This window comes from Vanellus vanellus (genome assembly GCF_965231255.1).
Source record: "Vanellus vanellus genome assembly, chromosome: 1".
Lineage (NCBI taxonomy): Eukaryota > Metazoa > Chordata > Aves > Charadriiformes > Charadriidae > Vanellus > Vanellus vanellus.
This window is the reverse complement of record NC_138905.1, coordinates 156,229,353-156,252,491: the sequence shown is the minus strand read 5'-3', so window position 1 is coordinate 156,252,491 and position 23,139 is coordinate 156,229,353. Positions and strand designations below refer to the sequence as shown.

Sequence of the window (23,139 nt, the reverse complement as noted above, 5' to 3'; positions counted from 1 at the left end):
ACATGTTGTCATGTCCCTGACCTTGAATTCTCTTCCAGGTTTTTCACTCTTAACTTATTTTTTCATCTGTCTGTTCTTTTGATCTGATACCATTTTTTTTTTCAGCTAAGACAACATACATCATGATTCCAGTGTGAGGGAAATCCAGATCATTGGATCAGGCCAATGTCCTCTGAGCACAATCAAATATTATTAAAAGATCTGTGTACTACTCTTGCCTTTTATTTTTCATGTCAACATCTGTTTGTAGTGCTTAAACCATACCTGTTTGGGGGCATTTCCTGCTTGAGTTCATGTGCTTAGCACACTGATGCTGTAGTTTCCATATATCACTTTTAAAATTTCTCCTTGGGAATATACTGCATGCATGCTTTCTGAAAAAAAAAAAAAAAAAAAAGGGAAAAAAAAAAAAAGTAAGTCTCAATGGTCTCCAGGAAAAACAGAAGTTGCAAACTTAATGTTGCTGTAGTGTTCTGTGCTTGGCTGTTGGGGAAGGAAGGCTTTTTGAAGATGCTGAATTCTGCAGCAGGGAAGACTGGCGTGGTGAATACTTTATAGCTTAGAGTGATTATAGTGGTTATTTTCACAATACTTTTATTCATGAGTCTGTAGGAAATTCAGCAGACAGTTTAATTCTGTTAGTTGAAGACAAAAAAGGTTATCGGGTGATGTGATAGTAAGCTGGAAGTACAAGTGCTGGTGAAGGATTACTGTTAACAGATAGCTCTGTAATCTAAGCAGACAGGCACAATAAATTCTAATTGGAAGCAGAAGGTTAAATTCAGATTAAAGGTAAGGCAGATTTTATTAACAGACAAAGAAATCAGCTATGACAATAACATACCTAAATCAGCTATGACAATAACATACCTAGAGTTTTGATAGATTGCCAAATGTAAAGTGTCTGGACACCTCTGAGGTTTGTTTTTACAGATCAGAGTAGATGATGCAGGTGAATCCATATGGCCATAAAATCAGTACTGAATCACATGCATGGCCTCTCTGAAATCAGTAGCAGTCCTCCACTATAAAGGAGGTTTTTCTCAAATTTGTCTCCATTTCAGTTATGAGCTGCCCACTGCCCTGTAAACATAATCACCAAGATTTAAAATTAAGTTTTATATACTCTTTTTCTCTTTCCTTTTGCAATTTCACGTTATAGCTTGGTCTACAGTTGTTGATTCCCTGCTCTACAAAGATGAGCTTCACCATGCTCTTGGTAGGTGATATCAGTGCCATCACTGACCAGGGTAGGAATGAGTACTCAGCCTGTGGGTAAAAGGTAAGTCAGCTTTTATTCACTATGGCACAGCTCTCTAAGGTTTTCTTTTTATTATTCTTTGGAGAACTGGTCAATAATAAAGTGTGGTTATACCAGTCTTAGTTCCTAACATGTTTAAAATTTGGTTAGGTCCTTGAAGTAGAGGAATTGGATTTTTGTTTTTAAATGTTGAGTTTTTCTGTATTTTCCCCAGCACTCGTGTTTGTCCTCTCCTCTTTTCCAAAAGGCAGACTTTACGGGTAACCAGCCTGCCGCTGCCTGTGACTACTTTTACCTGGAGCCAGTAGCCAAACATTGTTTCTCTCCAGTTGCTCAGCTCCAGCTATGGTCAAGAGAAGCAAAGAAGCACGTGAGAGAGTGTGCAGAGTACTGAATATGGGGTAAAAAGCCAGCTCTTGCCATAAATCCCCAAGCAGTATAGTAATTTTCACCATTCATTCTTTGTACAGCTGGAAAGGGAGCTTATTCAGCGCTTGTCAGTCCCTGGCTCACTCAACTAAAAGCTCTTATGGTGTCCAGCTGCCCAGCGAATTTTGTCTGGAGAGGCAGCACCTTTGTCTCTAGTCCCGCTTCTGCAGAGTGAGCAAAACAGGGTGGTGTGGTTCCTGTCCACTGTGCCACTGTGCTCTCTCCGTTGCCTGCGCAGCCCTGCCTGCTGTCTCCCTGGCACTGCTCATCTGTCATGACATCTGTCCCCTAGCTCCTGCACCTATCCAGGAAACGTAATATAAAATTTGGATTATTTTCTTTTAACTTAAATTGCCTACTCTCTCACACTCAAGGACCTATCTAAGTTTTAAAAGTGTGATTAGGGAATATAAAAGTATAAGCACCCTTTATATAAAAGCCAACTTACATTTTCCACATCAGTTGAGTGATTTCTCCAGCCCAAATCATCAATATTGGTCTCCCTGTCTGTATGCACTCTGGGACATGTTTCTGGGAGTCCACAATCTCCAACTATGTACTTTTGTGAACTAACTTGCAAAAGGAAAAAGACAAAATTCTTACTAGTATGAACATCTGCCAGGTCAGAAATATATATTGGTAAAAGATTTTACTCAAATCTGATAATGGTCTAAACCTGAGTCGTGCATTTGATGGAGCAAAATGGTCTTTGACAGCTACATTATTTTGCATAGCAAATGGAAATCTTAAACCTTTTAATTAAACAAAAGTGTTTGTTGTTCTGTAAGGTAGCTGATGTTAGTTGATCTAATCCAGCTGAATCATATCAAGAGTCAGAACGGTTGTACTTTTACACACGCGGATCCTCGAGCATGTTAGGATAAGAGTAATACTCCTGTTTGTAAGAGGAAAACAAGTGCAGACAACTTGTTCAGGACATACGAGGTGCAAGAATTTAAATTATAATCTCCAAGCTGTCCTTTGGTCTGCAGCCTCAGTAAGTGTGATGTTTCATGTAGGCTCTTTAGCCTTCTTTATCACCATCAGTATTATGTGTTTAACCTTTAGCTATTCTGTATTTCACATTCTGTGCTCTAAACAAAAACATCAAAACTGAATCCCTGTTTTGTTAGGTTTTTTTCACTACTATGAACGTTGCAAATGCACGCCAACATACATTACTTTTTATACTACATGGGCCCTTGGTTTTCTAACTGCAACGTGTCTAGGAGCTAGTGTTGTAAGTAGGGCTGCCTTGTGTACAGCCATATCAAAAGTTGTGCTTCCCAGTTAACTCGTTGTGTTTTATCTCAGCATTAAAGTATTAAATTCTAATTCTTTTCCTTCAAAGAGGGGGCATCTATTTTCAGTTACATAACAGGCTGTTTTTTTTAATTAAGCATACAATACCCATAAATGGGTCATTCTTCTGGGCCTTGATCTGCCAGCACAGTTAGGACTGAGAGTTTCTTCAGCTTAAAACTTGCTGGCAATGGTATAGTTAAGCATGACACCATGGTCTGAATGTGCCCCAAATGCTAATGTTTATCTTGCCTTCAAGGACTGCTGAAAAGGGAGTGATGGTAATTTATTTTTTGGCCTGAAATATATTAAGCATAGAGCTACTAAATGACTTGGCCATAGTTACCCAGGAAGTCTGGGGCAGAATTTTGAATTGTGTGGAACCTAAAAGTCTTGAATTTCTACTTTCCAATATCCTGTCAGTATGACAGCCTTTTTTTTGTTTTGTTTTTGTTTTTGTTTCTGTTGCACTCGTGTTTCAGTGCAAACTGTTTTCAATGGACTTAGGTAAGCAAGAGGTCCGGGTGACTGTATGTGAGGGATGTCTTGTATTTGCTGCATACAGCTCTGGCAATATTTACGCGCTGTTTAATCACTGAGATTGTTGAAACTGTTTGATAGGGCTGTGGTTGTTCTGACTCTGGCAGGTCTCCTTGCCATACTTTGTTCAGCGATTTTTTTCAATGATAACATTTGTATTTCATCTAGCCTTTTCTTATCATAGTATATGTATGTTCCACAGGCAAGTGTTAGGGAGCTGGGGTTTTTTCAGAAAGTTACTTAGGATAAATCAGTTTTCATTAAAACACTGTTTATTAATTACACTGAGGTTTTTTTTCTTTCGTCACCCTGTGAAATAATGACATCAAATTTGGTTGCCCAGACCTATTAAAAATAAAACAAGACACCTTGGCCCAGCAGCCGAGTGGTTATGTGTTTCTCTCTCTTAAGGTCTGTCAGTTAAACTATAGATGAACGTCTCCTTTATTTTGATTGGGACTGGTGTCAGACTAATTGACCTTAAGTGGCCCGACTGCTGCCTTTCAACATTGACACATTGTGGTGATTTCAGTGTTTGCAGTTTCCCTGTTGTCCAGCATCCAGTCCTCTTGGTCTGCTCAGCTGTTCCGAGTACCACGTTTTCTAGGTTTCTGATGTACACCTTCATCCCTAGTTGAATGTGGTATAGCCTCGCTGAGCAACGGACCAAAAAATACTTCATCCTCATGTAAATATGTCGTTCTGCATCTCTCCAGGGAATAGAACTGCCCCGCCTTCTCAGCATCATCGCTGACTATTCAGCTATGTCCGTCTAATCGAGGTCTTGTAACGTTGCCACTGGTTGTCACTGCTCAGTGCAGCATATCAGGACGTCACCCCCGTGGTCTTAAAGAGCTGCTTGAGCTGTCTTCACAGCAGGTCATGGATATTTAGTGGGGGATGTTGGATCGGGGGAGTGAGAAGACAGCAGTTTTATTTTTGTTGTTCTAGGAGAAGGCTGGGAAAAGCATCAGGAAGACTTTGTCCTTTGCGGATTTGGTAGTGTGCCAGTTTGTCTTGATGGTAGTGTGGGATTCCTCCTTTTATTTTAAAAGCTCTTAATGGTGACTGTAGTTCAGAGGAGTTTTTCATTCTTTTTCCCATTGCCTGTTGTAATGTTCATCATCCTTTTATTTTGAGATGTTCTTTGAGGAATTGAGCCTCTGCGCAAGAATTGCCCGAGCATTATACCTTTCCCCTCTCATTTGAGTGAATTTCCTGTAGTTCTGCTTCTTTGAAGGTATTGCATGGATTTGTTTTCCGGCATCTCTGTGCAGAGTACAAAGGTCTGCTTTTGTTGTTGCCTGTGTGGTAGTCTGCACATATTTGAGACTTACTTTTTAAAAAGTCACAAACAAAAGACCACTTTTTTTTTTTTTTTTTTTTGTAGTGGGGTATTATAATTGGCCTAGTTTGAGGAGAGCTTTCCTATACAGCTGAAAACTGACTGGAAGGTTGTGGGGCTACAGAATAGTGGCAGATGGTGACATACAGCTAATAAGCAGGGGCTTGTGCTCAGCTGTCAGTCAGAAGGCCCCAAAGCTTTTGAACAGAGGATTTCCATCCTGCCTCCTGCCAGGAGTTCAAGCCCTCAAAGTGAAAATCCTGTGAGATACCATCTTCAAAGTAGCAGAATTAGAGGTAATTTCTCCAAAGCACTGTATTTTATTTTTTTTTTAAATAAACCACACTACCTAAAAGGGCATACCTTCTTCAAATAGCTAACTCAGAAGAGCATTACACTTGTGAAATGTGACATTAACTACTGCTCACTGAGAAACACATCCAGAATCTTAATTTGGGGGGGAGGGGGGGAGGGGAGAAGAGTGATTGGGAAAATTAACTGCTGGCAATGCTGCAGCGGTGTCTGCTGTGTTCGTGGTGACTAATGAATCTTTGCCCTCTCAGTGGCAGGAAGAATGCACAACTGCCTGGCCTCATGAGCCCAGCAATTACTGCTGGAAGAATCAGTGGGAAATGGAAGTGCAATTCTTTCCTGCACTGAGTAACAAAAAGCAGAAATGAACTATGCTAATGAACTGGAAAAGGTTTACTTGCGTTAAGTATTTTTTTTATCTCTTGCTATTTAAGAAGATTTACCTGCAACTCCTTCAATTTTGTGCAGATTTTTATCATTATTTTGTAAGAGAAAAATTCCTTTTAAAAATAAGAATAGTACTCCCTCTAAAACACCTGAGCTGCTCTGTTCATACACCTTGAAGAAACCCAGCCCAGGTGACTTGAGAAAATTGAGGTAAGAGCTGTTGTCCAAACAATGTCTTGCTTTAAATTTTGCTGGTGTATTTGGCACACTCAGGAGCTCACAAACGATTGTGAGCATACTCCTGAACCTGAGTAGCTCTGCAGGAGCTGACTGGAGATGCTAAGGATCATTACTTGGCCGCCAATGATTCTGCCAGCTTTTCCATTCTCCTAGGAGAGGAAAATAAGTTTCTCCTGGGTTGTTTTTTGTTTTGTTTTGTTTTGTTTTTTTTTCCCCCAGAGCCTAGCGAGAAGGAAAGCTAAGGATAGATACACACCTACAAGAGATTTTGGAGATGGGCAGCAGAATTGATGCCGTTTTCTTTTTGTGCGCCTTACATATCCTTCAGGCTTCCTGCTTGGGCTTGTTGAGAGTGGAGAAGAAAGGAGTTAAATTTAGTGAAACCGTTTGCGTGTTCTTCATAGTTAGAGCTCCACAAAGAGATCAGTTTGACCAAGGTCCTTTGTATATTTAAAATAGAAATGTAACATCTGATATTCTGACAGAGCAGTGACCTGCTGACAGAAACATACACAGATGCTGAGGACGCTGTTGACTGGCAGACAGAGAGATCTCTTTGCCTATGGTTTTTACAAAGCCTAAGGAAAAGGCTGTTTTCAGTAAAATATCTTTCTGATGGGCATGGCAGAAGACTTGAGTTTTTAGTTCTATTTTGCATTTGCTCTCTGTAAAACACCTTGGTTTACATTTGTAAACTCTGAAGGGCAGAGACTCTGGAGGGCTGCGTTTGTGCAATGGCTTTGTGGAAGGACCCGGTTGAATTTGGGGTGATTGCTTATCATGGCAGCATCCATTCACCTGAATCACTAAACTCATTAGTGACCAAATCCTCTGTACAGGCTGAGTGGAGAAAGTGTGTACGTTGTGTGATGTTATTTGTAAAGGACTGAAAAGTAATAGAAAATTATTTTTTACGTATTAATGCTTTATTATTTTTTTTAAGAATAGTGTACTTCAGCACATGCTGCTGCCTGTGATTAATCTCTTACCTGCTAATCTCTGTGTGTCTCAGAGGTTAACCCTCACAGCTACAGTGATATCATTGCAAATAGAAGGAAAAACGCACATGACTGTTTTTGGTTTGTCTGTTCATAGTACTTGTATGCAGTCACGAAGGAAGCAGCCGGAGATGTGGTGGACAGGGGGACCTCCTTTCTGGTTCTCTTGGAGTCTTAGCGCACTGGGCATTTCTTGCTGGAGCAGAAAAAACAAATGGGTATGAACATTAATTAATAGCTTCCTAATTCTTGTGAGTCTGTTTTCTCCTATGGCAACTGTCGTAGACCTGCTATAGAAATTTCCAAATGAAATTGGAGTCGTTGGGACTAAGGTATCCATGTATTTTTAAAAAATGTAAGGGTGTTCTAGAGCCGTCTACATAATAGTTACAATTTTAATATGACAAACTCTCCAGTAATCTAACATCTCCCAAGTTTGAGGCAGAGGAGTGTGAACCTGGATCGATTCCCAAGGACATTTATGTATAAGGTATGTGTTTTCAAAGCAATTGAATGTAGGCAGAAAGTATGAAGAATAAGTAAGTGGTAGTCACTGGCAGTAACATCTCAAAACAATTCAAAAAACATGTTATTTACCTTTGGTTTTGTAATTTGGGGAATCCTCTTGCATTATACCTAAGTAATTCAGTGGGGCAGGTAAGTTGAAACTTGCAAATAAAATACAATTTCAAAACCATTTTAAGGCCAAATGTCAGTCCAGTCTGGTTGCATGTAAAGCAGCCACGCAGCTGCAGCTGACTAGTGACTTTTTTGTTAAATTGTGTCCATTCCTGTCCGACTAGTTGGTCTATATAGTCATGTAGTCTTTCTGTGAAAGTAGCTGCTTTAAACAAAGTTGAAAGGAACCCTGACACAAGCAGTTAGGGAATAACATTCCCTCTTCTCAATAAGTAAAGAGCTATTGAAACTTTAGGAGGGGAGATATTTTGTGGTCTTTTGGCTGCTACAGATGCATGCAGTTAGATGTCCATGGGAGTTAACTAGTCTGTGCTTGCATTACTGTGAGAGCACTGCACTAGGTCCCCCAGGAGGAATAAGGGACCAGTTGAACCAGGCTTTAAAATTCTGAAATCTTAATATAGCCAGAATGAAAAATGAAACCAAGGTGGTTTGTGTATCTAAAGTTGCAGCTGCCACTAAAGGAGAAATTTTGGTTTACTTCATTAAAGAGTGACTTCATTTTTGCATGGTGTGCAACACATCAATATTAAATTGTTGGAGAGATTAGCAAATGCAGCATGTGTTCTCCAGGCTCTCCTGACCTGGGCTCCTGTGGCATTTCCAAACAGCTCACTCAAACTCTGTTATTTTATAGATGAAGGAAAAGTGGGAGAGTATAATTGGCATCAGCAATAGATGATGTCTCCTGTGGTGGTGTCAAAGTGACCCTTCTCAAACACCTGCTGTACGAGTCCTGTTTATCTCCTGTGTTTCAGGAAAGGAGGAGCTCTTTGGGTTCAGCGAATGAGGGCATCAGCTCGTAGGCTGCACTGCAGGCAGTCCAGCCAGTCCTTCCACGCTTGTGCCGGGCTCTCTTGTTTCAAAACGGGTCTGTGCAGAGCAGGATTTTGAAACATTAAGATTGCACTGGCTTTCACGATGCTAATGGTACAGTAGGTAGGATTCTCCTGTTAAGTAGACAGGATGCTAAGGTGATGTCTTTGGAGCGTGGTGTGTATCACACTGGTACCTTAGAAAATAGGTGCTTTAGCTGTTTTGAGCCCAGAAGCCTGTGCTACACAGCTCTTGTTTCAGAGCGGTATTTGGGCATCCAGGATTGACTCTCAAGGTGGCTTAAATACTCACCCCTGCACCTTGATGAGTGCATGAAGTTGCTATTTTCAAGGAAAAGATACTTCAAACTGCCCTGGTACCACCTAATCATAAACTCACTTTCTGCTTTGGCTGTGCTTTATATCATGATCCTTCACAAAACTCTTACTTGGCACAGAAGTCGGCGGGTCCTTAGAGACTTACGGGCAGCTATGTCCCAGCCACAGCTGAGCTTTGTCTGGTTTTTAACCAGCCAGCAACTGGAGCCCAGGGCTGGCTGCTAAATTATTCTGCGGTTGTTTTCCTCTGCTCTGGTGCTGTAAAGGCAGCAGGAGCGGCTCCCGTGGCCCAGGCTGTGAGAAGGTGCTCTGGAGGTAGCAGGTCTGTGCTGCCGTCTGCAGGGGATGTTCAGCGCTTGAGGAATAGGGCTGGATACACTCTCTTAGGAAGTCCATAAACATGTAGGAGGCATGAAGAGATGTGTGCCTTAATTTCTGTTGTGGTCTACAGCTCCCACTGTACCCCTGTTAAGCTGATCTAATGAAGGCCCCAGAGCAGTGACTATGGCCCTGTTAAAAATTGTCTCTTGTCCGCATCCCCGCGTCCTTCCCTCACCCCCTGCCATACAAAACTAAATTGAGTTACCCAGTGACTGGGGAGGAAGGGGAGTAAAAAGGCTGCCAGATGAGACTGCAGTCTTCCTCTGGAGGAAAGGATGAAGTCTCACATCGGTAAAACTAGACATGGAGTACCTTCTTACCCGCTTTTTAAGCATGTTTTCCTTTTGCACGCTTCAGCCCCAGTGGTGTTTCTCTCTCAGTCACATGCTGTGCCATGGGAAGGGAAGTACTCGTTAAAAAAAAAGTTCAGCCAAAGGTGCTCTGCAAGAGTCTGAGAAACACAGGTGTTTGCTTAAGAGGCCTTCCCAATAATGCGGACAAACATCTGTGGGTACAAAGATTACCTCCACCACCTTATAAATTACACAAGACTGTTCAGGTTTTGTTTATAATGTTGTTTGGTTTTGTTTTGTTTTTTTTTTTTCCTTTTAGTCAAAATCCCTTTCTAGTGGCTGCATTTGGAGCTTGCTCTCTTACGCGGCAGTCCAACCACCAAGCCTTTCAAAAATTTGGACGTTCAATGACTGCCTCTGACATGGTTTCAGAAGTTGGAACAGCTTTTAACAAACTTTTTGAAACCTGAAGCCAAAGCAGCAGAGAAGAAGAAAAGGAAGAACAATGACTGCAAGAGTAATTACATTTACCGTAGAATTTACATATGTAATGCACCCTTTCAAGTGCTGTAGCAGCATTGGTATGCTAGGTAGATTTTTTTTTATTTTTAAGAATAGAAAAATATGATTAATGTAGATATTTTTTAAGAGTTTGGAATATGAAAATGTTTTGGCTGAAATAAGCTGTAGTTGCAGATCTGTTATAATATAATAAAACTAAACTGAAAATATTCCTCTGTTCTTTTTGATAGTTATTGAGCAATAACTAAAGTGTGAACAGCAAAAAAAAATAATGCACTTGATACTTAGATAAAATTCTTCCACCAGCTCAACTGAATGCCTTGGATTGCACCAAGGTTGTCATGTTTTCATTCTTAGACCCTCTGTCTAGAATTAGCTATTGCATTTCCTTTTTTGCCACGCTAGTATATTGAGAAGCAAAAAGTAAGCCTCTTCAGAAAGGGAATGCATGAGAGTTGCTGTAGATTTTGAATGTAATTAGTTGCCTTTTCCCATTCCCAGTCCCAGAGGCAGCGTTCATTTCGACAGTATACCCCTTCCTGCAACACCTTGGGGTTTTTTTTGGAAAAGGCTCCCCCATTGCAGAATAAGGATATACTGTAGGTATCTTAGCATTAAACAGTAATTATGCTTTTACCTTTAAAAAAAAAAAATTCTATTCCTTTAGCTGGCCTTGACTCATCTAGAACTCGGTAGGATGAACTTTGTAAAATTATCGTTTGGAGAGGTACTAGGCAGGGTAAGAAACTTAGTGGTACCTGACTGAACTGGTCAGACTCTCAGTGATCACGGAAGAGTGAAGTGCTTTTAAAACTCAAATTGCCTGCTGGGTTAGAGCTGTGAGAAGATCAGCATACAGATACATAGGTGGCTTTCTATTAACCGGCAGGAATGTGAATTGAAGGCAAACAAACAAAAAACCCCAAGGCAGACAGCAGCACCTGTCTGCCCGCTCTCAGTGCTGTGCAGGCAGCCATACGCTGCAAGTCAAAGGCAGGAATAGAAAAATGGTGGCAGATGTTGGAGCTGTGAGTGCTGCACTGGGGCGTAGCAGCTTTTTGCTCTGTCCTTTTCAAGACAGACAGGACTTCTACTGTTAGGGCCGCATCTGTCCGGCCCCTTGGCAGAGCAGATGAGTGTTGGGTATAAAGGGGAAGTTGCGTGGGATTTTGCACAGTATCATTTCTTAAATTTTTGGAAATTCAGTCAAAGCTTGTAGGGGTTGAACCAATAGGGAGAGAGAGGCAAGTTCATGCAAAGTACATTTACAAAACTTCCTGTAAGCTCTGGAAGCGGGTACTGCCCTTAAACCCACAATCTAGCTCCAAGTGCATATACTCATTAAAGCACAGGAACAAGCATATAATGTGTCTAGTTATTGCAGTAGATGTTATATATTCGTTATAGCCACTCTTTTCCTGTGATCTAGCTCTAGATTGGAAGACTGTGTCATGCATACTGGTCAGATTGCGTTCTCATACCTTGCAATAGCTGCCCATAGAAAGCACCTGGAATCAGAAAGGCTGCTCTGACTATTTCCCTTCTGCCCTTATAGTCAATATTTCTGGATGCACTGTGACTACTACCTCACCCTGATGCATTTGTGTTTTTCTTTTTAAACCAGTTACCTATCTTTAAAATAGATTTTTTTAGGTGTTTGCTCATGTTGGTCTATGAGGGTTCACAGACTTTTTAGATCAGAGCAACATCTACTCGTAAGATTTGGGGTTTTGGTGTTCAATTTAAGCAGTTTTGTAAACTGTCTACAATTTGGGGGGAACTAAGCTACTACTGTTTTTCCCCCTAAAACTATTTGGGATACCCAACTCCTTTTAAATAAAATCAGAAAGTTAAATCTGATTTTAGAACAGCTACTGAATTTCCTTTAAAATGAGCAAATTTTTTTGGTATTTAGAACATCAGTGGTATTATAATCTAAATGGCATTTGTAGGCGAAGTCAATCAATCACCAGAGCTCAGTACAGGTTTCAACCTGCCCTGTTGGTTTTAAAGCTACAGACGTTGTAACTCTGTTATTCACTAATGTATACAAATTGTTACAATTTTTAAACATTCTGGAAATGTAGCAGTTTCTTTTGGTAGGAAATAAAAATAATAGCAAATTAATTGTGTGTACTTTATTTGGTGCGTGCCAAAACTGTGCTGACTGTTTTCCACTCATTCTAGTTTACTAGAGCAATACAGCCACTAGCAAATCTAAAATACTAACAGTGGCAAATAAGTATCTGCCAAACTGCTAATCAAGACACCCCCCCATCTTCCCTAGGAGTATCGATAACCAGAAAGGGAGCAGAAAAACAGCTGCACGTTTTTACGGAATCACGGAGTTTCAGAGTTGGAAGGGACCTCTAGAGATCATCTGGTCCCACTCCCCTGCCAGAGCAGGATTGCCCAGAGCACATTACTCAGGACTGCATCCAGGCGGGTCTTGACAATCTCCAGAGAAGGGGACTCCACAACCTCCCTGGGCAGCAGTTTTATTCTGTGCTTTACAATGTAAAAGAAAGCCTTTTGAACGGATTACTTGTGTGAATTGTATTTTCAAATGAAATTCTGCATATATGAATCCACGTTCTTATTTTTGTCATCTTCTCATGTGTTGATTTAAAGGAAGTATGCCAGTGGGTAAGTACAAGCCCCATGTAAACTCAGCCACTAGAACATGGGTCACCTCACGTGTAAGGCAGGCCTCCAGCGTGACACTTAATACTGATCCTGAAATTTATGCAGGTAACTTACCTGTTCACTCATTAATCCCCTGCAAAGTAATAGCTTAAACATACTAAATTTTATCTTCCCAATTCTGATGGAGAGACCCTGAGCGTGCTGTACTCCCAGCGTGAGGGAAACCGTGCAAAAGAAAACCAGAAAGAATTTGAGCCTTACAGGTAACTGGATACCGTCATATTACAGTTAAAGATTGCTTAGGACCAAGCTAGCGACACTGCCATAAGGAAATACTTAAAGGCTAAAAGCATCACCTCCTTCTGTGCCTGAGAAAACCAGAATTGTTGAAGCCAGTAGGCATAAAACTTTTCACGCTCAAAGACAGGCCTGAGCTCGTGCCTCTGTCTTCACTATGTTTTAGTGCTCAGTGCCAGCTCAGCAAAACAGGCTGCGAGTACAGATCCTGTAGCAGCTGGGGCTGGGGCATTCCCCACGTTAGAATGCACCGAGACCTGTGTCATACAACGCGGCTGCTGTCCTGCTGCCCTGTGTTTTGGATGCTTCCACCACCTGTGCCCCATACAGACCTGCTGCGAGTCCTGTATTTATTTACCTAGTAGTAGCAGCAGCAGTTTTGTTCAGATCATGTTATATCTTTGTTTGCCTTTCTGTTCCAAAGATTTTATTGGGAAAGTATTAGTATTTACAATTGTTGCCAAAGCAGCTGAAAAAAAAACACCACAACCAAGTCCAAGGATGAAGGATCAATCAGCTTTTTTTCTCAGTCTGCTGCTCTGCTTGCCCTCCTTCCACCATTTCCCAGGTTGAAACAGCAGCTCTGTCCTGTAAGAAGAAGCAAAAATGGTCAGTCCCAGTGGTCTGGATCACACAGGTATCATTCATATACATGTGTAGGTATTTGGAGGCACAGGTTTTTGACCATACAGCAAAGCTCTTCATCCAGTTACCATCTCACAGGAATGCCATTATTACTACTGCTCAGAAGCTGTAAAACCCAGGCAAGTCTTTCCAGTTAAGAAGTAAAAAAAACCCCACCACAACAGAAATGTAAATTCTTTAGCAGGGGATGCCACAGCAGTATGTAGTCTCTCTCATGAGTAACTTCTATTAGACTCAGGCAATCGCATTTTTGTGTTTAAATGGCTCATGTATGTGGAGAACAGCTCTTATTATGGCCAATACATGAGAATATATTGCCTAACATACCTGATGGTCTGCATTTTAGAATAGTAGCCCATTTCCATAAGTAACAGTAATGCAATACTGTCATATTTTTGAAAGCAAATATTACAGTCAAACTGAGCCTTTCTGACTGTTAAGATCTAGCTGTTTGACTGCTATTGTTGCAAATAAACCAAAAGTTACTCTGCTATTGAAATACAACAATGTTCCATGAGCTCTGACACATGAGAGAGGCCGGAATACAATGTAGAATTTTCTTTACCTCAAAGCGAAAACTGGTTTTGATGCATAAATAGCTAATTACTATATTTCACTTAATAGCACAGATTAGAATGCATTTCCAGCACACTACCCTGACACAAAAAGACCGGTGGATATTTTAATCTGTTTGTTGCAAGTTCGGTAACTTCAGGCAAACAACATCATCCACACTGAGCAGCAGGAGAGAAGAAACCAGTGTACAGAAACCACAAACTTAGAAGCTGAGGGAGAAAAAACCCTTTCTTCAAAGCTGATTTTTAAAGGAATTAAGTTACTAGCATTCCCTAAACTGCCGCTCGCACTCTAGAGCGGCCAACCCTTCCTCGCCCAGTCCCAGACCAGGGGTTCCTCAGCTGCACTATGTGGAGATGAGGCTCATCTGCTTCATCGGTTCTTCTGCTTTTCCTCCTGCATGTGGCCTTGAGAAACTGCTGGCTGACTTCAGCCACACCTGACAGAGGGAGAGCACATTAATAGACGTATGACCACATGCGTATCGTGGGGCTCGTAAAAGTTTCATGGAAGTGGGAGGCTGGGTAGAAAAGAGAAATTCAAATTACTTCTTCAAGTGCTTCAGGAGCCAGCTGCTAGGTGCTGTGTTACCATGCCATGTTTTGGCACCAGCCAACCCAGGGCGGCCAACCAGCCCAGCCAAGCAGACACGTGCTGAGCACGAGGGGGGTGAGAGCCCCACTTTGGGTAGGGCCGTGTCTTGTCATACGTGTGCTGCGGTGAGCCTGTGTGAGGGACTGCAGAGCTGCATCGCTCGGTTTGCAGGACTCTTCTGGGATTTGCAAAGGCAAGATACGAGCAACCTTCACAGCACACCTTCAGATACTTCCAAAGCATCAGCAAAAAAAAAAGCAGGAGTTCAGCTTTGGATGCGTGCTGCCTGTCCTCACGCGTGCATATGCGTGCTTCGTCTTCAGAAGCAAACTATTCTGGGACAAGCAGGAGACAGATTATGCCGAGCTTCAGGTTATTAAAAAAAAAAAATCAAAATAAATGGAATGGGCTGAATCCTGGCTAAGGCCAGTTTCTAGGAGGTTATAAAACGCCTATAAATCCCTTCAAAAACAAATCTTCAAAAGGGTGGAGGTGGGGCTGCATCTGTTTTGCCAAAGAGATCAAAAGGGAATCGTCTTCTCCAAGACTTTGTCTCCGTGCAGTTGTTTGGATTTGCAGCCTTTCTTGACAGATAAGTGGAGCGAGGATTTAGCTATGTACAAACAAGTTACGGAAGCAGATGTTCCAACTTCCCACGGTCTTCCTTTGCTTTCACAGCTGTAGCTCACCACCGCTGCGCTTTGGCCCTCACCCCAGTTTGTATCAGCACCCTCACTTGCATCTGAGATCACAAGACAGCCGACCACACTTCTTATTTGGTTTTAATAGGTGTTTTGACAAATGACAGCTCTCATGTTCAGCAATTAAAGAGGATGTATGTCGTCACTCCCTAAAGTCACTGTGCTTTATATCTTCCCGTTGGTAAAATGGTGCAAGGAGACGATGCAAGGCGTGGTTCCCGAGCAAGGGAAAAACGAGTAGTGTGAACTGGAGGGAGGGAGGAAGATGCTGGAGAGAAAGTGGAGGATTATTCTGCATGTGAGGAGCAACGCTGACCCAACAAGGTGAGAAGGGCAGTGAAGCAAGAGGAACTGGAGGAAGCGGCACCCATTAAAGAAGTAATATAATGCTTTGAAACCAGCAGATGACAGTAAGCCAGTGAAGGGATTTCTCTTGAGCAGGAGACACCGTTGGGGTAATGGAAAAGGAAAAGATTAGGTATAGGCTAAAAGTAGAAAGCAGGGGGGAGAGAGGAGTGGTACAGGAATCAGGCAAACTACTTATGGCTCAGGAACAGTTGGGAATGGAACTGCTGAAGACAGAAGAGGCCTCCTCGTGAGGACTTACCATTTTCGGTGGAGGAATGCGGGGAGGGTAGAGGGAAGGCATTATTTTCAGAAGTTTTCTCAGCTTACCAACCACAACACTGAAAGCTGCCGAAGGGGCACAAAGGGCAAAAATAAATGTTGTCTTAAAAAATGACTACCAGTTTCACAAATAAGGTTACTGTCTTCTACCTTTATATGGATTCCAAAGGCAACAAGGTCTCCACGCAGACTGTCACAGGCCTCCAGGAGGGGTTTTCTCTCCCGCATCAATTGCTGCCTCTTTTCCTTCTGTTCTTGTTTTGGTCCTTGGGCTCCTGTGGCACCCTCCAGTGGCACAGTGTCTTCTGCTTCTTCTGGCAGAGCGAGCGCGTAATGACGGACCTTCGCACGGAACTTTACAAGCTCATCAATGATGTTAGAGAGCAAAGCAGAGTTGTCTCCTCCCAGAGCCATCTAGAAATGAAACATGTTGCTTTACAAACATCTGAGAATGATTTAAAAATCAACCCCAACTGAGTGGCACACGCTGAGGTCTTGTCACCTCTCTTGGTTTTGCATCTTCCATTGTATTAGTACGATTAAAACATTGCAATCTCACTAATGGTGGATATGGTGGAAGTAGTTCAGTGTATTCCTGTACAGGAAAGTGTCTATCTTGGAGCAGAGGGCTCTCATGTGAACATAATATGCTGCATAACCCAACTGTGGAACTCATCGCCACAGGAAACCTCCAAGATGCCAGAAGCGTGCATAAATTAAAAAGGGATTAGTCAAATCAATGGAAGAAAGGCCTGACAACAGCCACCCGACACAGCAAGGGAAGCCCAGCTGCCAGCTCAGACAGTCCCTCGGCTGTTAACGTCTGCAGAGCTACAGCAGCACCAGCCCCTTACTCTGCCTTTGAGCTCCAAACCCTCTTCAAGAATCACAAACCAGGAAAATCAGGTATTTTGGCTTTAAGTCTCTAGTCTAAGTCTCAGTGACATGGACAGTGGGGTTGAGTGCACCCTCAGCAACTTTGCCAATGACACCAAGTGAAGTAGACATGCTGGAGGGGAGGGATGCCATCCAGAGGGACCTGGACAGGCTGGAGAGGTGGGCCCAAGCAAACCTCATGAAGTTCAACAAGGCCAAGTGCAAGGTCTCACATCTGGGTCGGGGCAACCCCAAGCACAAATACAGGCTCGGCGGGGAATGGCTGGAGAGCAGCCCTGAGGATGACCTGGGTGTGCTAATTGATGAGAAGCTCAACATGAGGCAGCAGCGTGCGACCACAGCCCAGAAGGCCAACTGCATCCTGGGCTGCATCAGAAGTGTGGCCAGCAGGTCAAAGGAGGTGATTCTGCCCCTCTACTCCACTCTGGTGAGACCCCACCTGGAGTACTGCATCCAGCTCTGGAGTCCCCAGCATAAGAAGGACATGGACCTGCTGGAGTGTATCCAGAGTAGGGCCACAAGGAGGGCTGGAGCACCTCCCCTATGAGGAGAGGCTGAAGGAGGTGGGGCTGTTCAGCCTGGAGAAGAGAAGGCTCCGGGAAGATCTTATTGCAGCTTTCCAGTACCTAAAGGAGGCCTACAGGAGAGCTGGGGAAGGACTTTTTACTAAGTAAAAGGTAAGGCACTGGAACAGGTTGCCCAGAGAGGTTGTTGAGGCCCCATCCCTGGAGGTGTTCAAGGCCAGGCTGGACATGGCCTTGGGCAACCTGGTGTAGTGGGAGGTGTCCCTGTCTATGGCAGGGGGGTTGGAACTAGATGATCTTCAAGGTCCTTTCCAACTTAAACCATTCTATGATTCCGTGATTCTATGACTACCCTTTCTCCGTGCACCCAGAGAACCTCCCCAAATCCACAGAACTTTTATCTGATCTACCTTATCCAGTTTCAGCTACCCAAAAAGACTTGACCGAGCAGCAGCCACTGCACGCACTGACCCTCTCCTGCCCTCAGCCAGCTCCGAGCTTTCTCAGCCTCCTCTGGCTTGGCTGAAGTCTCGCTGGTCAACAACTCGGGAAGAGAATGGCCTCGCTCCTCCTAGAGGGTCCTACTCTGACGGCTGCCGGGACGGGAGCGCACGTGCCAGCAGAAGAGGGAGGCCAATCCTCGGTGCAGGCACAGCCAGGCTCTCAGTCTCGCTCTTGGCAGAGAAACCATCCCTGTTTCTCATTAGAGGCAAACTCGTAAGTGGGAGGAAAAGGACAAGCCTCCAACAAACAAGGAAACGCCATGGTGTTATTTTATCACTAAGACACAAGAGGGGGAACAGACAAGAGAGAAGTGAAATGTAAAGCACACCAAGGCCGGGGGGTGAAGTTGCTGGCAGTGACGCTCAACTGGGAGCAGAAGAGCAGCTGAGTAATTAAAGCCAGAGGGGACTGTATTTAGTCACCGAACAGCAGGATAGAAATGAAAGGCAGCAGTTTCAGAGGTCACTGACTGAAGCAAACAAACAAAGAGGAGGAGAAGGAGGTGAGGGGGAAGCTATCAAAGACAGAATGTGAGATGCTCAGTGCTCTCCACAATCATAAAAGGCAGCAAATACCCCAAACTTTCGAAACATGTAAACATACTAAAGAAGTAGTTTATAAGACAGAAGACGACAATAAAACTAAGAGCCAGAAATGCTCCACTGTAACCCGCGGCAGGTAAAAAAGCAGGATAAATGCTTAAATACAGAAGGGGGTGGAAAGATGAGGGGAGTAAGAAACACACCTCTACAAACACCACTGCCAAAGTTCAAACCAAGCACCTACTTCATGACACAAGGCAAGATCCTCCAAAAGAAGGGGCAGCTTTAGGAGATGAACCGATCCCACTTCCACATAAAACACTGCAGCCTCTCAGGGCTGATCTCTAATGTCTTCTCCTGTGGTACCAACTAATCCTCATATGACACTTTATATGAAAATTTGGCCCTTGCCTGCTTCACAGATGATCACCTATTTGTCCCTGGCTGCAGCTGCAATGCAGCACTCCTCGGCAGAGCAAAAGTCCTCACCGTTGCTCCCCAGTTCTAAAACAGGCACAATGGTTTCCACCCATTGTCTTCTCAGACAGATTCATCTTACCTGCCTGTGGCTGCCCAGGCTCCCTCTCTTGCCAATGAAGAGAGGAGAGACAGGCAGTCCTATTTTATACAGCCACCAGACTAAGATTAACTGTCCCTAAGCAGTACATCTCTCTCCACCAACTACTGCAGAAGCACAGGCAGCGACATTAGACTGCAAGGCCAATTAGCTGAGATGAATCCCATCCTAAGAGCAAGATGGACCCACAGGCTATATGCGAACATCCAAATGAAGAGAGCCCAAACACCGCTCCCAGTAGCCTCTGCATTAAATTGCCAGCACAGCGGTGGCCAGGCCAGCTAGCCCTCTCCCAGACAGCCCACTGCCAGGACCCGTGGTGGTCAGGGACTGCTCCCGACAAGCTGCATGCCCAGGGCCACCTGGCTAAGGGGCAAGAAAGGTTGGATGCTGAGCTGTTGTGGCTGGTCTTGAGGCCAGAGAACAGTCCCCACACCATTTTATTTACTAGCTTGTGGCAGCCCACAGACCTTTCTGATGAAGATTTTGATTGATTCATTTACTGGAAGCTGAAAGGGCAGAGGGACAGCGAAGAGCCTGCCGTGCTGCTCCTTCCTTCCTGCCCACCTTGCACCAATGTCTTCTGCTGACCCTGCTGCCTCAGAGAAACCAGCACAGCATACAAAAAAGAAAAGCATTCAGACACTTGTTTCAGCACAAATGTAGGTGCAGCAGGCACCGGCATACGGACAGCCCAGAATCTGGAGGAATGACTCTGCCATCCAACTTACAGACAAATATAAGCGTTTAGTATGCCACTAAAAATTAACCTGACAAACCATGGGTTATGAGGAGTAACACACAGCCAAATCACATCCAGCCGCTGTTTTGAAAGAAATTTTGTGGAAAAATCCACAAAGAGAAAAAATAAATAAAAGCATTTATTGCTACACTACCTGACTTTCAAAGGATGAATAAAGTTATCCACATTTTTTTATCCTCTTCTCCTGCTCCTCAAAATAAATTTTTGCAGAACAGTTTCTCTGAAGAAAGTTTTCAACTTCTTGGTATTCAAGCTCCAGATTCGAGCAAGAGAGGAGCACAGAACCACCTGCTAGTCTCCAACACCCTGGGCCATCTTAAATGCTCCCCTTCCACACATCAGGACATCACCTCCATATTTATCACTCTCTTCCCTGTGCAGTACTTTGCTTTGAGGTTTTTCTCTCCTTTTTTTCCCCTCCCCATTCATACCTTTCCAAGCACTGAAGAATAGGTAAGGTATTTCCAGTGACAGCCCCCCCGCTGCCCTCCGCTCCCCGCACCCCACCGTGGCTCAAGGCAGAGCAGCCCTGGCTTTCCGCAGAGGGGCTGGACCCCGGCTCCTGCTGTGCAGGGAGGTCACAACCGCAAATATTCATACGGCTATCCAAGTCAGCCTGGGTGCAACCATCAGAAAGAAGAGGAAGAGCAGGGGAAAAGCCTGGGACGTAACAGGACCAACTTAAAAGGCCTCCAGTGCTAACTTTTTCTCGTTTCATTCCTCAAACTTTCATTTCCCCAGCACAATTGCTGCAGAAGTCACCCAGGAGTACCTCAGAGAAGAAAAAAAAACAACACACTTTGCTTTCTCCTGTTCTACCTGCTTACATGCTCTCCTAAGGCATCAAGACAGAAACTGCAAGCGGTGCAGAAAGGTTTACTAAAACCATAAATAACTTTATTACATCTGACGCTTTCGGAAAGCTTTCTATAAAACATAACGCTGGCGCTGCTATCACATACTAGTACACACAGAAGAGATGTTTCGTACCTGTCTTTCTCCGAAGGACATCCCAAGGGCATTAAAAAAGCCTTCTATATAGGAAATAATGCTTCCATACACAACGGAGCTTCTAGGAAATCCAGCATCCTGTTTAAAAAACACTCAGAAGAGATAGTCCAGTCAATACATATTACAGAACTCAGCATCTCTCTGCAGCCTGGTCCACAAGGGAAAACTATTACTAATTATATAGATCTACCTTCACCAGTAAGCACCTGCCCAGACGGGAACTTTTAGAGATATAAAAGCACCTCACAACACAAAGGGAAAAGATTTAAGTAACCAGGGGAGGGAAAAAGTGTATTAGCAGCATGCGTGGCGAGGAAAAGAGATGCGTGGAGCTGCCATGCATTACACGCACACAATAAATTAGACCTAAAAATAGCACTTCTGGGCATGAAAGGTCTGTGTGTATGAAAACAACACAAAAGAACAAAATCCCAGCTTCAAGGGCACCTATAAAATAAATGATTAAAAAAAAAACTCAAATCCTTTTTTGAGTGCCTTATTGATTTAAACAATGTGAAGGTTGCTTTGAGATAGCTTATGGCATTTTGTCATGCCCCGGTAGCACCAGCAACGACCAGCAGCAGTGATAGAATAGCATTTTTTAAGAACACGTGTATTTCTTTCTTTCCTCCATATTTGTTTCACAAAAAAAAAAAAAAAAAAAAAAAAATCAAGATTAAACAATAGACTGAGAAGCAATTTAAAGGACTAACCCTTGCCTAAAAAAAGAGTGATGACATACACAACCAAATTAGCAGCTGGTAGTGGATTTTATACGACATCTCCATTAGGGCCTGAGATAAGCCATAACCTAAAATTTGCAAAAGATCTGAGCTGGAAGGAGCTGAAGTGGATTGCTGAGGGAAAGAAACAGGTTCGTGCCAACTAAGGTTAAGAACAGTGAGAAGGTTAAAGAGAAGAATGAGTGGTTTTGTTTATGTGAATAAACTCGCAGTTCTTAAGGAGAAAAACTACACGCACAGTCGGTACGAGGTAAGGCTCAGACAGCTGGGCTGCGCCCAGAAAAGCTCCACCACCGCAACCAGAGATCCAAGTCAGCTGCCCCACAAATACCTCACCCCATTCTCAACAAAACGATTGACAGAAGGAATTCAGGGGAAACGAGCAACGACTGGCAAAATGAGGCTACTTGTATTTAGGAGTGCTAATGCTGTTACAGATCCCCACTGCAAAATGGTTCGGGTCAGGGATTCGCTCAGAGAGTGATTTTATCAAGACAAGGCTAAGGACAGAAATTAAAGCCAGCGCCAAAACAGGACCAGGAGGAGGCGGGATTTCTAAACCAATGGGCAAATTCTCTCTTAAAATCAGTTTTTACTATGCACTCAGCATTTCCTTCACAGCACAAACATGGCGGCTGTGGCGACACCAGCAACCAAGGAGCACTGCAACAAGGCTGAGCTGCTTGCCTTGAGCGAGAAAGGGAGCCGTTGGTAAAAGGAGACTCACACGTGCTCCAGACTGCGTTTACTGCTCAGGTCTTGTTCAGCATCGAGAGACCTTTACAGGGTCTCAGTTTGCCAAAATGCCCCTGAAGACGGACTCACACAGGCGTGCTGAGGCCGCAGTTACAATTTGCCAACAGCAGAAGCCACTCGGTCCCCAAAGCTGAGCTCACCACCACGACTGCCCCGTGCACCTGGGACTGCCTACCAAAGCCCGCACAGCAACCACCCCCCCCATTTCCCAATTTAGGTTGATTTCTGTGCATGGGTATTAAGCAAAGAAGCCGGGTAAGAACATAAAACCAGCACTTAAATTAGCAGCATGCCACAGTGGCTTCAGGCCTTTCAAAAACCTAAGGTATAAATAATACAGGGCAGCGGGAAAGAAACATCCTTTGGACACAACGAAGCACAAAACAATAACCGTACACAATTCCTGCGATACAGTCAGGACAAATGGGCACCGTTAAGGTCAACAATTTATGGAGCTTTGTTTCTGCTGGTTTCTTATGTGAACAATAAACTAATCTGTCTGCATTAAGCAGTAGGACAGTGGACAGCTGTCATTTTCTGATCTCTGTATCCTAATGGGTTACCTTAGTAACAGCCTTAAGCTGTCTGTTGCCATGGTGAATGAGGTCCATAATTGCTGCAACAGCCCTGGAGGTGTCAAAGTCATCTGCAAACGCAGCCTTCACGGTTACTTTTGTGTTGGCTAGCCTTCAAGAAGAAAAGGTAACTTTTAAGATAAGACAAACAAGATGCCAGCAGTACACGGAATTCATCAGCTATTCAGCCAGAGGGAGTCATCGAAAGGACACCGTCGTTTCCTTCCTAGCTGTCCTGTGATGGGTGATGCTACGCTGATCAGGGAGAATACATCTTTCAGCTGCAAAGGGAAAAAAC

General features: G+C 43.5%; 2 protein-coding genes across 3 annotated transcripts in view; one reads left to right on the top strand and one right to left on the bottom strand.

Annotated features, from left to right (window-relative positions):
- The window catches only part of NAXD (NAD(P)HX dehydratase), a 52,605-nt gene extending 40,624 nt beyond the window's left edge, over positions 1-11,981 (top strand). For both annotated transcript variants that reach the window (XM_082498615.1, XM_082498614.1), the window contains 2 exons: positions 6,912-7,032; positions 9,661-11,981. In XM_082498615.1, the coding sequence (XP_082354741.1) occupies positions 6,912-7,032; positions 9,661-9,811 (272 nt within the window). In that variant the 3' untranslated portion in view covers positions 9,812-11,981. The remainder of the gene's footprint in view (positions 1-6,911; positions 7,033-9,660) is intronic.
- Positions 11,982-13,217: 1,236 nt separating this feature from the next.
- CARS2 (cysteinyl-tRNA synthetase 2, mitochondrial) overlaps positions 13,218-23,139 on the bottom strand; it is a 36,346-nt gene continuing 26,424 nt past the window's right edge. The window contains exons 10-13 of the mRNA XM_082498517.1: positions 22,830-22,953; positions 20,747-20,845; positions 16,100-16,363; positions 13,218-13,394 (exon numbers count right to left, since the gene is read on the bottom strand). Coding sequence (XP_082354643.1) covers positions 13,320-13,394; positions 16,100-16,363; positions 20,747-20,845; positions 22,830-22,953 — 562 coding nt within the window. The 3' untranslated portion in view covers positions 13,218-13,319. The remainder of the gene's footprint in view (positions 13,395-16,099; positions 16,364-20,746; positions 20,846-22,829; positions 22,954-23,139) is intronic.